Source organism: Phascolarctos cinereus, unplaced genomic scaffold, assembly GCF_003287225.1.
Source record: "Phascolarctos cinereus isolate Bilbo 61053 unplaced genomic scaffold, phaCin_HiC Scaffold_4;HRSCAF=312, whole genome shotgun sequence".
Taxonomy (NCBI): Eukaryota; Metazoa; Chordata; class Mammalia; order Diprotodontia; family Phascolarctidae; genus Phascolarctos; species Phascolarctos cinereus.
This window is the reverse complement of record NW_027555847.1, coordinates 560,673,654-560,689,521: the sequence shown is the minus strand read 5'-3', so window position 1 is coordinate 560,689,521 and position 15,868 is coordinate 560,673,654. Positions and strand designations below refer to the sequence as shown.

At 37.6% G+C, this 15,868-nt stretch overlaps 1 protein-coding gene across 6 annotated transcripts in view; it reads right to left on the bottom strand.

Annotated features, from left to right (window-relative positions):
- Nucleotides 1–1,260: 1,260 nt before the first annotated feature.
- Nucleotides 1,261–15,868, bottom strand: part of TBC1D7 (TBC1 domain family member 7) — a 28,341-nt gene continuing 13,733 nt past the window's right edge. For all 6 annotated transcript variants that reach the window (XM_078153590.1, XM_078153589.1, XM_078153592.1 and 3 more), the window contains 4 exons: nucleotides 11,840–11,977; nucleotides 7,660–7,805; nucleotides 4,483–4,612; nucleotides 1,261–1,541 (listed from right to left, as the gene is read on the bottom strand). In XM_078153590.1, the coding sequence (XP_078009716.1) occupies nucleotides 1,455–1,541; nucleotides 4,483–4,612; nucleotides 7,660–7,805; nucleotides 11,840–11,977 (501 nt within the window). In that variant the 3' untranslated portion in view covers nucleotides 1,261–1,454. The remainder of the gene's footprint in view (nucleotides 1,542–4,482; nucleotides 4,613–7,659; nucleotides 7,806–11,839; nucleotides 11,978–15,868) is intronic.

Here is a 15,868-nt window from a genome sequence, read left to right as displayed (position 1 = left end):
GTCTCAAACTGGACAAACACCAGCTAGGTGGCTTAGTAGATAGAGCATTAGACTTGGAATCAGGAAGTCCTAAATTCAAATCTGGCAGAGTGACCCTGGGAAAGTCACTAAACCTCTTTCAGCCTCAGGTTCTTTATTTGTAAAATGGGGACAAAAATAGCACCTACCTCCCAGAGTTGTTGTGAAAATAAAATGAGATAGTTATAAGTGCTTTGCAAATCACAAAATGCTATATAAATGCTAGCTATTGTTATTGTTATTGTTGTATGGGTTACACATTCCCTCCAACAAAATACATTTAGATAGAGTTAATTTGGTAAATGTTTCATTCTGCAACTGAGTGGAAAAAAAATGCAAATCTCTTTTTAAAAAAAAGTATCTTTAGCAAGCTGAAACTAACAGAGAGCCTGCTCCTTCACCAACAAGCACTATACCAACAAAGAGCCAAATTCTGAAGCATTAATAAAAGGAACTGTCTCTCCCTTCCTGAAATAGACCTTAGAAAGTAACTAGCTTGATGCTAATCAGAGTGGTGAGTTTTGTTCCTGCCTTGCTTGTTAATGCATCCATTCTGACTGGGCTGCATTTCCCAGCAGCCCTTAAAAAATACTCCTCCAACTACCCCCAAAGGGTTATAAGACTGTGCATACCCTTTGATACAGCAATACCATTTCTAGGTCTGTATGCCAGAGATCATAAAAAAGGGGAAAAGACCCACATGTACAAAAATATTTACAGCAGCTCTTTTTGTGGTGGCAAAAGAATTGGAATTAGGGACAGCTAGGCGGTGAAGCCCTGGAGTCAGGAGGACCTGAGTTCAAATTTGGCCTCAGACCAGACACTTGACACTTACTAGCTGTGTGACCCTGGGCAAGGCACTTAACCCCAATTGCCTTTCAAAAAAAAAAAGAATTGGAAATTGAAGGGATGCCCATCAATTGGGGAATGGCTGAACAAGTTGTGGTATATACTATTGTCCTATAAGAAATGATGAGCAGGTAGATTTCAGAAAAACCTGGAAAGACTTACATGAACTGATGCTGAGTGAAGTGAGCAGAATCAGGAGGTACATAGTAACAATACTGTGTGATGACCAACTTTGACAGACTTAGCTCTTCTCAGCAATACAATGATCTAAGACAATTCCAAAAGACTCATGATGGAAAATGCTATCCATTAATAAATGGTTGCCAGAGGGAATTGAATTTGTACCTGAGCTCCCCAAAAGCACCCTGATCCATATCACAGAAATAGCAGGTGTTCTAATTAAATAGTTTTATTGAAAAAATATTTACATTTTCAACATTAGAACAAAAAAAACAAAAATTGAAAACAAATCCCAAAGCACTTTCAGTTAGCTCAGGAGAATGTGCACAGTGAATTGTAGTCAGCCTCTGACAAGCATGCATTCAGTCAGAGTGCACCAGGTCGATGTTTAAAAAGTGAGGAAGGGCTCACACGGAATGCACTGGAGTCCCACAGTGCTTATGCCACAGATCGATGGCTTTGCTCACAATCGCATCTGAACTGTCCTGAGGGATCTGTGAAAGAGCAGAAAGAAAAAAAAAAGGTACTTGGGAAATCTATACATTTGTAATCACAGTATAGAATATGAAAACATCCCATTCACTGTGGTACGGAAAGTTCTTTCCAACAGTCTTTTAATTACTACTAAAGAGGAGACAAAGGAAATAGGATCAAATAAAATGGTCCAAGAAGTGACCCCATGCAAAAAGGGGAACAGCTCCCAAATCCCTGTGAACCCCCTTTTGCTATTACATCTAACTATCGGGGATTCTGAGCAACAGAGAGAAGGAATACCGTGTGTTTATTTGGGAATTGGTAGTTTCTAGCGGACATTGGCTCATTACTAAACTGGAAATAAGAAAGGACCCAAATAATCTTCCCTAGACTCTATTTAACCTCCAAGGATTCCTGTTCCGTTGACAGAAATTATTTGTGCCAAGGCACCTCAAGCTGTAAGCAAAGATTGCACTAGGCAGACAGTCCCATTTTGCATGCCCCCAAATCCACGTTTGCATGTTGTTCAGGACATCACCTCCAAAGGATGCGATGGATAACATGATTCTAAGACATAGGCCAACTTTATACCAACTCTCCTTTGGGGAGGAGCGAGGAAATCGAGGAAGAATCACAGAATGTCGGAGTTGGAAAGTTCCTCAGATGCCGTCTGGTCCCAGTCACACCTGGGAATCCCTTCTAAACACCCTCAAGAATGAACAATCCAGTATTTAATTGAAGGCCTCTAGAGCAGGGATCTTAACCTGGGGCCTGTAAATGTATTAGTTGTTTGTTTGTGTGTTTGTTTAATTTTGTTTACTATTTAAATATAATTGGTTTCCACGGTAATTCTATATATTTTATCTCATGCATTTAAAACACTATTCTGAGAGGGTGACACAGGCTTCATCATACTGCCAAAAGGGTGTCCATGACACAAAAATGGTTAAGAACTCCTAGTCTAGATAGAGTGAAGGGGAAGCCCACAGCTTCCTAAGGCAGTCCCTTCCATTTGGGGACAGTTTTTATGGTCAGGAAATTTTTCCTTATCTGGAAGCAAAATCTGCATCTCTACAATTTTCAACCACTGATCCCAATTCTGCCCTTTTTAGTCAAAGCAAAATAAATCTAATCATCTTCTATTCTAGCCCTCCAAATACTTGACAACAGCTAGCATGACCTCCACAAATCACCTCCTCTCCAAGCTCAACATCTCTAGTTCATTCAACTGATGCTCCAATAGCATGATCCATGTGACCTTCACCATCCAGGAAGGATACTTAAAGTCCTTCCTAAAAAGGGATACCTAGAGCCAAACATTATACTCCAGTGGGGATCTGCTTAGGGCAGAGTACAGTGAAAACTATTACTTCCTTCTGTAAACCCTATGCCTCTTTTAACATACTTGCAGACCAAATTAGGGTTTTTGTTTTCTTGTTTTCTGGAGGTTTTTTGGTTGTCCTATCACACTGTTGGGGGCAAGTGTGGCACAGTAGATAGAGCACTGGGCCTGGAGTCAGGAGGACTCATCTTCCCGAGTTCAAATCTGGCCTCAGACACTAACTAGCAGTGTGACCCTGGGCAAGTCAATCCCCTTAATAAAAGGATTTGTTCTATAATACTTGGACTCAGTCAAAAGGCCGCACCTAAGAGCCTAAAAAGCCACATGTGGCCTCCAGACCACAGGTTCCCCCTCCCTGTAACCTGGATCCTTGCAAAGCTGCTTTTTCTTTTTCTTTTTTTTTTGAACATTAGGAAATTTTATTTTATTTTACTTAATAATATGTTTTGAAGCTTATATTTTTTTAACCCAAGCAGAGGAGTTTACATTTACATAAATACATCAAGCATCTGTGATTCCATCTAGGGGGATAGGAATTCTAGCCATCAAAACAAAGGCACTGTTGATTGGAAAGCGATTTGCCCACGGTTGCACAGCTAATAAATATTGGAGGCAGGACTTGAGCCAGCATCTGAATGACTGCAAGTTCAGCCCTCTATTCATCCTCCACTCTAATGGCCAAGACTTTACATTTATCTTTTATTATATTTTATCTCATTAGATTCATCTCAATGTTCTGGCTTGTCAAGACTGTATTAGATCCTCACTCTATCATTTAACACGTTAGCTATCTCTCTCATCTTTGTGACATCGGCAAATTTGATTAAAAATGTGATCTATGCCTTCTTCTAATACTTGATACAAACATTAAATAGAGCAGGGACAAGAATAGGGCCCTAGGACAATACACTCATGATCCTTTACAAAACCAATAGTGATCCATCAAGCTAGTACTATACTCTGCGACTGGTCATTCAACCAATTTCTAATTCACCTAACTGCAATGTCATCCAGCCAACCTCTTGCCATCTTGTTCACAAGGATAGCATGAGAAACTCTGCCTTTTGCTTTGCTGAGATCCAGATTAACAATATCTGTAGCCTTCTTCTTGACTAGATACTTTATTATCCAACAAATACTATAGTTTATTATTGGGAGTAATAGCTTGTGTATTGGCAGAATCTGGTTAGGTGGAGAATCTACTTTGTTTTGTTAGTCAAAATAAAACAAATGCCTCTATAAAACAAAAGGGTTGGACCAGAATATCTCCAAGGCCCCTTCTAGCTCTCTATCTTTTGTCATTCAGTCTTGTCCGACTCTTGTGACCCCATGGGCTATAGCACACCAATACTGTCTATCTATGGGGTTTTCTTGGGAAAGATACTGGAGTGGTTTGCCATTTCCTTCTCCAGTGGATTAAGGCAAACAGAGGTTACATGATTTGCCCAGGGTCACATAGCTAATAAGTGTCTGAGGCAAAATTTGAACTCAGGTCTTCCTGAGTCCAAGCCCAGTGCTCCATTCTCTGAGCCACTTAGCTGCCTCCAGCTCTCTATCTATGCTCCTACAATTCTATGAAATACTTGCTGAATGAGCAAAAGAAGATAAAGTACACTTACATTTTCCAAAAACTTTGTGATTTTTTCAGCATTGTTCAATGCCATTACTTTTATTTTAAAAGTTAGTAAAATTTCCACAGCAACGAAAACTAGGATCTTGCAGGAACCACTTATAACTTTGTCCCAAACTCTACAAAAATAAAAACATTTAATTAAGTGATACTGCTGAATTTTAAATTATTGAAATTCCCTCAAAATCCAAAATTATTCCTTGTTTTAACTATTAATTTTGCCAGAGAATCATCATTAAATTTCAAAATGGACATTCATGAAGCATTTCGAGTTCAATTGAATTTATCTTAGATATAGTTACAAATTGGAAGGAAAAGAAGAAAAACACCATCTAGATATGCCGGTCTACAATAAATCTAGTAAAAATTTCATTTCTAATGTTCCCTTTGAAATTGGAGATTTGCAATTTCTTTGCAAAAGTGGAGGACTATAAGAGTAGTGCATATACATGTCAGAATTTTTTCCATATATTGGTTAGTTTTATGAAACACGTTTTCCCCCTTTTTTTATTCTTTGTTATAAGGTATGGTTCTCTATAACAGAGAAGGAAGAGGGATATATGGAGAACTATAGGTGACATAAAAACAAAAGACAATAATAAAATTTTTTTTAATGTAATTAATGCAAAACAAAACAAACTGGTACCTAAGCTTATGCTATGAAAGGTAATAAAGAGGCCCTATTCTTTGACCCAGAGAGTTTATTGTTAATTATACACCCCAAAGAGCTCAATAATAGAAAGTTCCCATACAAACCAAAATACTCATAGCAACCCATTCTGTAGGGCAGAGAACAGGGAACAAAGCAGATGCTCAACTGGGGAACGGCTAAACAAGTGGTACATGAATATAGTGGAATATTACTGAAGAAATGAAGCATGTGATGAATACAGAGAAGCATTGGAAGACTTATATGGACTGATAAATGATGAAATAAGCAGAACCAAAAAAACAATATACACAATGTCTACAATAAGGTAAATGGAAGAAAAACACTACCTGTATGATTATAATGACTCAGCCTGGCCTTGGAGAAGAATTTAGAAAACAAAAACACACTTCCCTCCTTTCATCATAGAAATGGAGGACAATAGGTGTGAAACACTATGCACACCATCCAATGTTGTTGATGTGTGGGTTAATTGTGCTGAACTGATTTTTTAGAAAATCTTTCTTTTTTGATTCTTTGCTATATAGGATAGATTATTGGGTAGGGGAAGGGATGCATTCAGAAATTAGGGTATTGTAAAAACAAAAAATAGCAATAAAAATTAGATTTATAGTTCAATACACATTGATTGACTGGTATGGTGTTTGGAAGTGCATCCTCATGTTCAGTTCTTTTTCTTTATAAACCAGCTCATAATGATACTGCAGTGAAGTTCTATGTCTCTAAATCCATTCTCAGAACTGATCTCCACTACATTAATGAGTAAGAAAAGCAGCTCTTCTATGTAAGTCTCAGAAATTGTGTCCATTATGAGTTTTATGATTTGTTAGTCAGTTATTTCAGTCATGTCCAACTCTTCATGACCCCATTTGGGGTTTTCTTAGCAAAGATACTGCAGTGGTTTGCCATTTCCTTCTCCAGCTCTTTTTATAGATGAGGAAACTAAGGCAAACAGGGTTAAGTGACTTGTCCAGAGTCACACAGTTATTAAGTGTCTGAGGCCAGATTTGAACTCATGAAGATGAGTCTTCCTGTCTTCAGGCCCAGCACTGTGCTACCTGGCTGCCCCTTTACGATTTGAAGGCCCTCAAATAAGAAACCATAATAAATCATGCAATGTTATACTATCTTACTGCTAAGCAGAAATAGTACCATTTTGTTTTTGCAAAAAAATGATGTTTTCAAATAATTTTTTTTTCCTTAGGAGAAAATTCACACTTTATTTGATGGGCAGGAGACTGTGGTTTATCCTCTTCTCATTCATTCATTCATTCTTTTATTCATTTAATAAACATTTACTAAGTGCCTACATGTTCAAGGCACTGTACCAAGTGATGAAGAAGATACCATGAGAAATAAGAAACAGTCCTGTGAGGAGCTTGTTCAATTAACCACATGCCTGGCATTTCTGAGCAATGAATGACAATTATTATTGCTAATAATAATTAATAATTGGAATGGCTATATTACTATTTTTAAATTTTTTATTAATAGCAATATTGATATTACTAATAGTAATGGCTAACATTTATATATTGCTTTAAAGTTTGCACAGTGCTTCACATATATTAATCTCCTTTGATGCTCACAACAACCCTTGGAGGTAACTGCTATTATTATCCTCCCCTTCTTACAGATGAGGGTACTGAGGATGAAAGGGGTGACTTGCCCAGGGTCTCATAACTAGTTAGGATCTGATGAAGGATTTGAATAGAAGTCTTTCTGAGTCAGAGCTCTATCCACAGTGCCACCTAGCGGCCTACAAGTGAAACAATCTTCATTCTCACTGGGCTTACATTGTAACAGGGGAGGTAACATACCTATGAAATATATGAAGAATAAATACAAATAAATAAGAAGTAGTTAAATAAAAGGTAGTACAAGAAGGAAGGCAGTAGTAGTTAGGGGGAAATCAGGGAAGGCTTCTGATAGAAGGAGGTACTTAGCTGTGGCTTAAAGGAAGAAGTTAGGTGATACAGTAAGTAGAGTGCAATGGACCTGGCGTCAGGAAGACCTAAGTTCAAATCTAGCCTCGGACACTTCCCAGCTGTGTGGCCCTAGGCAAGTCATTAAACCCTCTGTTTGCAGATGAGTTTCTTCATCCATAAAACAGGGATCATAACATCTACCTCCCATGGTTGTTGTGAGGATAAATGATATATTTGTAAAGCATTTTGCAAATCTTAAAATGTTCATGTAAATTCTGGCTATTATTATTATTATTAACATCAACATCATCAAGAGGTGAGGAGACTGTGCATTCCAGGCATGGGGGACAATTACAGCAAAGGCAAAAGAGATGAGAGAGGGAGTATTGTATGAGGACCAGAGAGAAGGCTCTTTGAGCTGCTTCCCAGAGTGTGGGATGGGGAGCAAGGTCCAATGAGGCTGGAAAAGTGGGCTAGGGCAAGGCTGTGCAGGGGCTTTAAAAGTTTATATTTGATCCTAAAGGCAACAGAAAACCACAGGTTGTTTACCTTCAAAAGAAATACTTGCCTCTGTAAACTGGATTCAGGTAAACAACCTGCAAAGCACTTCTGGAACCAGAGGTCATAAGGCAGTTTGGTTACTGCAGAACACATCTTCATATGATTCAGGAGACGGCTATCTTCAAGATTCAAGTACTGTTCAAAAGCCTTTGGCTAGAGGAGACAGAAAGAGATGGGAGAAATTTCCAATGATACAAAATATATCAGCTGATATGTAGGACATGTTGAAAATCTTCTAAGTGTTAAATAAAAGCAAGTGCTACAAATAGCTAAAAATCTAATATTGGACACATCTAGACCTGGGCAGACATAGTCCCCTCAAGCAAAAATCTATCAATCGGACCAACCTGATTCAGCAGTCCTTTTTTTAAGCTCTAAGACTCAAGACTAGAGGAAGGATATGAAAAGTACAGAAGTGGAAACAAGAGAGAAAAAGATAAGAAATGGGACATGAGAATGGAGGTCCAGGAAAACTGGAAAAGAAGAGAGAAACACATGTGGCGGGAAGAATCCCTTTTTAGCCTCAGAATCATCATCTATAAGGTGAGATGGTTAGACCAGGTGACCTCTGAGGTCCTTTTCAGCTCTAAATCTATAATCCTAAAATCCTACTGGTTCAAGACCTCAAGTCACACTGGTGACCTAGGTCATTGTTCCAGTTCAGATAACATCTAGCTGTATGACTTTGTATAAATCATTTAACCTCTCAGTTTCCCAGTCTATAAAATGAAAGATCCACTAAGTTATGTGATCATGGGTAAGTCATTCTATCCTTCTGAGATTCAGTTTCCTCACTGATAAAATGGGGCTAGATTTTTGTCCTCATAAATTTTGTCCTCAAATATCAAGATAAAATGAGATTAAAATATGTAGAATTGGTACAAAGAAAACCACCAAAGGTTAGCAGAAGTCTGCAAGATGTGGAGGAGAGAATTTTTTAAGTGTTGTTACAGTTATGAGAACAAACTAAGAGGAATTTTTTTTAAAAAAAGATATTAAATCAGCACCTTGAAAACATTAAAATTTACATATTTTAATATTCTAGTTTGGTCAATCAATGGAGAGTTGCTCCAAGACTATATTTACTATGGTCTCAATGACATCTCCCATGTTTTCAAAGCTTTCCTGAGTTTGGCACAGGTCGCTGAGACTTCCACTAAGGTTGGCTCTAGTTGACAGTTTCCTGAGCTTCTGCAAGCAAAATTTCATCACCGAGTTCTGGTGATGAGCAGGGCCTTTGAGAACCAAAGGTCAAATCCACATCACTTTGAAGCAGTAGAGTATAATTCTAACACAGATTTTCAATGTCATATGTCTGCAGTTTCAGGAAGAAGGAATGAGTAGAATTTAAGAAAATAATAACAGCTGATACTTACCAAACACTTTAAAGCTTTCAGTTTGCTTTACAAACATTATTCTACTTAAGCCTTATGATATATCCATTAGGTATGTAAATATGTATATTGATAATAGCAACAACAATAATAATAATAAGGCGGCATGTATATAGCATTTCAAGGTCTACAATGTGCTTTACATATTTTAATCTTATTTTGTCATAATATATGAGGACAAAATTTATGAGGACAAAAATCTAGCTCTGTTTTATTAATGAAGAAACTGAGTCTCAGAGGGATAAAATGACTTATGTACGATCACATAACTACTAAGTATCAGAAGTAAAATTTGAATTTAGAGTTTCCTGTCTCAAGATCTTTATCCACTATGCCATATCATCAATGACTAGGTTGGGGGCAAGAAAGGAAAGGGGTAGGGGAAGAAGACAGGAAATAGTTTTAATTGCATGGTGGACTAATTTAGGTTAACCTTTGACTTCTCTCTTGCCTACTTTACTATTTATCTTGTGTTACATGTATTTGTGTGCATGTTACCTTCCCTAGTAGAATGTAAACAGGAACTTTCATCCATCTTTGTATTCCCCCTCCATACCCAGCCTAGTACCATGGACAATGATGCTGACCTAATATTTATTGAAAAAACTAGAAACAAGTCAATAAGCTTGTTTATAAAAATCTTTTTTTTTTATCATGAGAATCTTCAAGGACTTAGCATAGCTATGCCAAAAGGAAGGCAACCCCTGACCATTATATAGTCTAAGATCAGATAGATCAAGAGTTCTTAACTCTTTTTGTTTCACAGACCCCTTTTGCAATGTGGTAAGGATTGTAGGCCCCTTCTCAGAACAGTAAATGCATAAATACAAAAATACAGAAAATAAAATACATAGGATTTCAAAGGAAACTAGTTATATTGAAGTAACATGGAGGGGAAAATTTCACAGATCATAGGTTAAGATCCCCTGAGATTACCTATGAAATCCTTTTGTGCCTTATGATTTTATGCAATTTTGACAAAGTCTTTTTATATATGGCAGTGAGTTCATCTATGAGAGAACAAGATTTCAGTAAACCGTCTGAAGGGAAGAGGTGTTGGTGGGATCCAGTGAATCACAAAGTTGAAATATATTTAGAGTGCTCAGGTGTGTGCTGTCCTTTTTCTGATGCCAAAATGTCTTGTTCTATCCATCATGTGCCTACTTCCCTAAGATTTTAGAATGATCTTTGCTTTGTGAATGCAATTTTGTTTGGCAAGGCTTTAAAAATCTGAGAAGATGACAGGATAATGACAACTCTGCATTTGTAAGAGGATGGGTAGGAAAAATCCATATTATAAGTTTAAAAAAAAAAGAAAAAGAAGCTCACACTTTAACCAAACAGAAACGTTTAAATAAATGAATTTAGGACAAAGACAAATATCAGCACAATCACTGGCTAGCTTTTCTTTATGCTTAGCAAAGATTTTTCTAAAAACCTCATAACTATTTAGTTCTACTGGTATTGGGTTCCATAGGAAATTTGAAACCTGTAAAATGTCTTGGACAAAAATGAAATTACCATTGATTATAAGTGCACTACCTTTCTAATGACACAATTTTCTCTGTTCTCTCTTTAAAAGCACTGACTATACCATTATTTAAACTTCAAGAATCTAAAAGAATAAGCACGTTAAATGTGGTCGCCCCAGCAACCTGGTGTTTCACCTTGAGTTAACAGTGAACTGTCCAAAGTCACTGGATTACACAGGAAGAGCAACTAAGGAAGCCTTGGAAAATTCTGGAGATTATAATTGAGTTAAGAAGTAAGAATTACTTCACAGTAATACTTAATAAAGCTTTATTTTAATCAAATCAATAAATATCCTCATCCTTATTTGTTATCCTTATACATAGTCATCCTTATTCATATATATCCTTATACACAGTTATCATGCCATGCCTCAAAAGGTGTCAGAATAAATGGAGAAAATGAAAGGTGTAAGAAACAGGAAAAAGAGATGGTGAGGCATCATGGTATAGTGGAAAGAGTAATGGCTCTTGAGTCAGAGGACCTGGATTCAAATCCTGGTTCTGCTTCTCATTACTTATATCATCCTGAGCAAGTCACTCAACATCTCTGGGTCTCAGTTTCCTCAACTGTAAAAACATGATGGTTGATTTAGCAGTGGAATGATTTGTTGTTGCTACTGAGTCATTTTCAGTTGTGTCTGACTCTTTGTGACCAATCTGGGGTTTTGGAGCAGAGATACTGGAGCGGTTTTCCATTTCCTTCTCCAGATCATTTTACAGATGAGGAACCTGAGGCAAACAGGGTTAAGTGACTTCCCTAGGGTCACACAGCTAGTAACTATCTAAGGCCATATTTGAACTCATGAAAATAGGTCTTCCTGATTCCAAGCCCATTGTAGAATGACTTAGAAAATCACAAATAAACATGACGTATGTTGTATTTTTATTATTTTGTTAAACATTTCCCAATTACATTTTGATCTGGTTCAGCCTGCACGTGGGTATTTTTCAGGCCTCCGTCAGCCTGGCTCTGGCTTGCATGCCCTCAAAGTCCCTTCCAGCTCTAAACCTAAGATACTGTGATATTATGACAAAGAAAAGGCAAAGAACCATTCCTCATCCAAAGCAATAGGATAGACACTCAGCTGTGTGTCCAAGATGAGCCCCCTTCTATAGTCACTTGGATGTGGGCCACAAACAAGGTGACTGGGGGGAATCACCTTTCGCCAGCAGCAGCACTAAAGGGTCACAGTAGCTTTAGGACACCTATTAGCCCCAGTGTCCCCGTCCCCCCCCACCAAGATCAAAAAACACTTCTCACCAGCTGGGGTAAGGAATCCCGGAATTTGTTATTTAATTGGCTCACAAAGCATCTGATAAGCCAATAACAGTCAACATTATCTTCAACCATCTCTTCCATAGCTTTGGCAATGGCAAGAAATACTTCATCTTCTGGTTCCTGAAAGAAAAAGAACAAATTAATTTGGGGGTAGATGGGAAGGAGGGAGAGAATATATTTTTCTTTAATAAAATTGTATTTTCTTTAAGTTAACTGACTGGGCCTCTCAAGTTATATGTTGACAATATCCTTTTCCTTGGCATTGAGTTTTCATCCCCACTCTCTTCCCTGTCAAGGCCTCTACTCACTGCCTCTAAACCCTCACCACACATGCTCTTAACAAGAAGGAAACCATCTTTGCAATTGCACTGAAACAGCTCTTTGTAATGTGATGAATGACCCCTTTATTGCAAAATCTAAAAGCCTGTTTTCAGTCCTCATGCTTTTGACCTTACTGTAGCTGATGATGATGATGACGATGATGATAGCTAACATTTACATAGTACTGACTATGTGCTAGGCATTCTGCTAAGCACTTTACCAACATTGTCTCATTTGAGCCTCATAACAAATAATATGTGTATATATACACTGTATATGTGTGTATATACACATTTGTGCTCATGTGTTCGTATAAATATGCAGTGTGTATGAACATGTGTATGTGTGTGCAGTTTACCACGTGTACCATGTGTACATGTACATACATGTGTATAAGTACTCTCTGTTGTGTGCATAGCTGTGGCATGTAAATGTATTGGATATAGATACATATGTACATATATGCATATGCATATTATGTGTATATGCAAAATGTATACATGTATATGCATATCTTTGTGTGTACATATGCATATTGTGTGCCTGCACACACGCATGTATATGTGCATTATACACATCTGTTTGTATACACATATGTGTATGTGATCATGAAAATATGTACAGACATATACACACCATGCATGCATGCATATGTTAGTGTGTGCCTATATGTACATATATGTATACACACATGTGTGTGCATGCACGTGGATGTGTATGCATGCATGTGTTGTGTGTGCATTGTATGCATGTGTGTATATGTACATGTGGGTGAACATATGTGTCTTATATAAGTACCTTTTGTTGAGAGGTAAGACAATTGTATATACATTATTCAATTGCTTAAATCATATAATCTGTGAGAATTTTAAAAACAGCAATATTTTAAGAACTATAATCTCTAAGGGAAAAGAAAAACATTCCAGATATGTTTCTGTTACAGACAATACAGTTGAGCAATGACAGAAACATTTAAAGCTAGGAAGCATTTGACCTCTTTGGAAATCAAATTACACTGTTGTGGCGAAAACAGAAAACTGACTTAAGAAAGTGATATTATTATTCCCGTTTTACAGATGAGGAAGCTGAAGTACACAGAGTTTAAATGGCTTGTTCAAGATCACACAGCTAACAAGTGTCTGAGGCCGCATTTGAACTTGGGCCCAGTAAGAGCACCCACTGCACCACTTAGCTGCCCCAGCAGCAAAAGCCAAACCACATTTGATAGTACTGACAGTACCTTCTGCTCCCTGAACACCTGAGATAGCACATACTGCAGCATCATGAGTCTCCTAACTCTCTGCCTAATCATTCTCTGTCTCTTTTGCTGGCTCTTCATCTTCCTCCTGACCCTTAAATCTGGAAGTGCCCCCTAAGGATATGTCTTCAGCCTTCTGTCCAAAAGGAAAAAAAAAATCCATGGCTACTTCACTCCGTAGCTGAAAAACTTAACAAACAACATGTCCAACAATTAAAAGATGGTAAGAATAATTCATGGTATATTAATGTAATATGCTGCCACAAAATTTATATGTATAAAGAATACAAGGAAACATAAAAAGACTTGAGGAAAATCAGCAAACAAATAAACAAAAAAAACCACTACTATTAAAAAAAAAAAAGAAAAGATAACAAAGCACAAAGAAATAGCCCGTGAGCTGGATTTAAAGGGCACACAAGGTAAATCTATTTTCTGTCTGTCTGTTTGATCATAGCATCACAGAATTAGGGCTGGATAAGGGTTGAAATGGCATTTTTCTGGAAGGTTGACCCTGACAGAAGAATGTGAAGATGAAAACTCGACCCCAAGGAAAGGTACAACTTGAGAGGACCAAAGTATTATTTTAGTTCAGTAGGGATGAGAGGTCCACAAAGGTTAGGTGAACTTGCCCAAAGTCACATCAGTAGTAAATGGAAGAGAGCTGGGATTTGAACCCAGGTCCTCGGGCTCTTTAATCCAGGAGCTTTCCTGTAGCTCCACACTTTCATTGACTGTACTTTGTTAAAATGCATAGTTTAAATTATCACCAGTTAAATCAAAGGCAAATTTACAAAATTTATCTACGCATAATTAATTCCAATTGAGTTTAAAACTGCCCCACCTTATAGAATGGCTGTTATAAATATGTGTAAACTTCAGTAAACAGGATAAAAATGAAAAAGAGCGTGGTATGATATCAGTGTTTTCTTTCTGATTATCTGACTGGCATAGCAAGGTTGAAATCAGAGGGCCTTGGTTGGAAGTTGATCCCATTTTGGGTATGGTCATCGGCTGATCAGTGTTCATTGTAGCTGGGCTTATAGTGTTAATCATAAACTCTTCACATCAAATTGAACATTAAAAAGAGAAGTGAGGGCATGGATAAGAAGGATGAGGAATCATGAAGTCTAAGACAGCTTTGTAAATAGTGAAGCAAGAGTCTGAGCACTCAGTGAGCCTAGTACATGTTCCATGATAGGTCTACCACAGATAAATCGTCAGCGGTTCACATGTTTCACAGACCATCTGGATTCCTCTTTTCTTCACACATATTTTAATTATATTTGCCTATGAACATTTTCTTTCTCACAACAGAATGTTGGCTGTTTGAAGAGAAAGACATTCAGGGTTTCTTTTTCTGAACCCGCAATACAGTGCCTGGTGTTATTCAGGCGCTTTCAGTCATGTTCAACCCTTTATGACCCCATTTAGGGTTTTCTTGGCACAGATACTGCAGCAATTTGCCATTTCCTTCTTCAGCTCATTTTACAGATGAGGAAACTGAGGCAAACAGGGTTAAATGACTTGTCCACAGTCACACAGCCAGATTTGAACTCAGGGAGATGAGTCTTCCAGACTCCTGGCCTCAGCACTCTATCTACTGAGCCACCTAGTGGCCTCTGGCATATAGCAAGTCCTTAATAAATGCTTACTGATTGAATCCTCAGGTATAAAGTTTGAATTACACTATACCAAGGCTTTTTAACTTAGGGTCTGTAAACTTAATTTAAAAAAAAAAAAGGATAACTGCATTTCAACATAGTTTCCTTTGTAATCCTATGTGTTTGACTTTATGTATTTAAAATCATTATTCTGAGAAGGGGTCCATAGGCTTTTCCAAACTGCCAAAGAGGAACACAATACAAAAAAAGTTAAGAGCCCCTGGACTACAGATTTTAATCAAAAGGGATGTGAAAATTACAAGTGAAAGTATCTGTCTCTGTAATACGTGAATACAATATGGATCTGTGATTTTTTAAGCATGTAGGACTCCATCCACCAATGCAGATTGCAACCAGTCTGTAAGTCAGTAAATGCATCCTAAGAAGCCACCTGAATTACATAAAGGTTAAGTGACTCAACTTGCTAATAAGTGTCGGTGAAGTCACCTAGTGGGCTGTGCCACGGACTTGGATACAGGAAGCCTGGAATTCAAGGGCCACCTCAGACACTTATGTGATCTCTGGCAACTCAATCATCCTCTTATGCCTTGCTCACTCATCAGTAAAATGAGGATAATGTATCTGACAGCTTCTAAGGTCCCTTCCAATCTACAGTCTGATGAATCCAGGTCTTTGTGATTCAAAATCAGCACTCCATTCACTACACTAAACTGTCTCTGTTATCAACACTATAATCAATGAATACTATATACTATATATTAAGAGGACACTTAATAATATTTTAAAAGCCCTACTTCTAAGAATTAG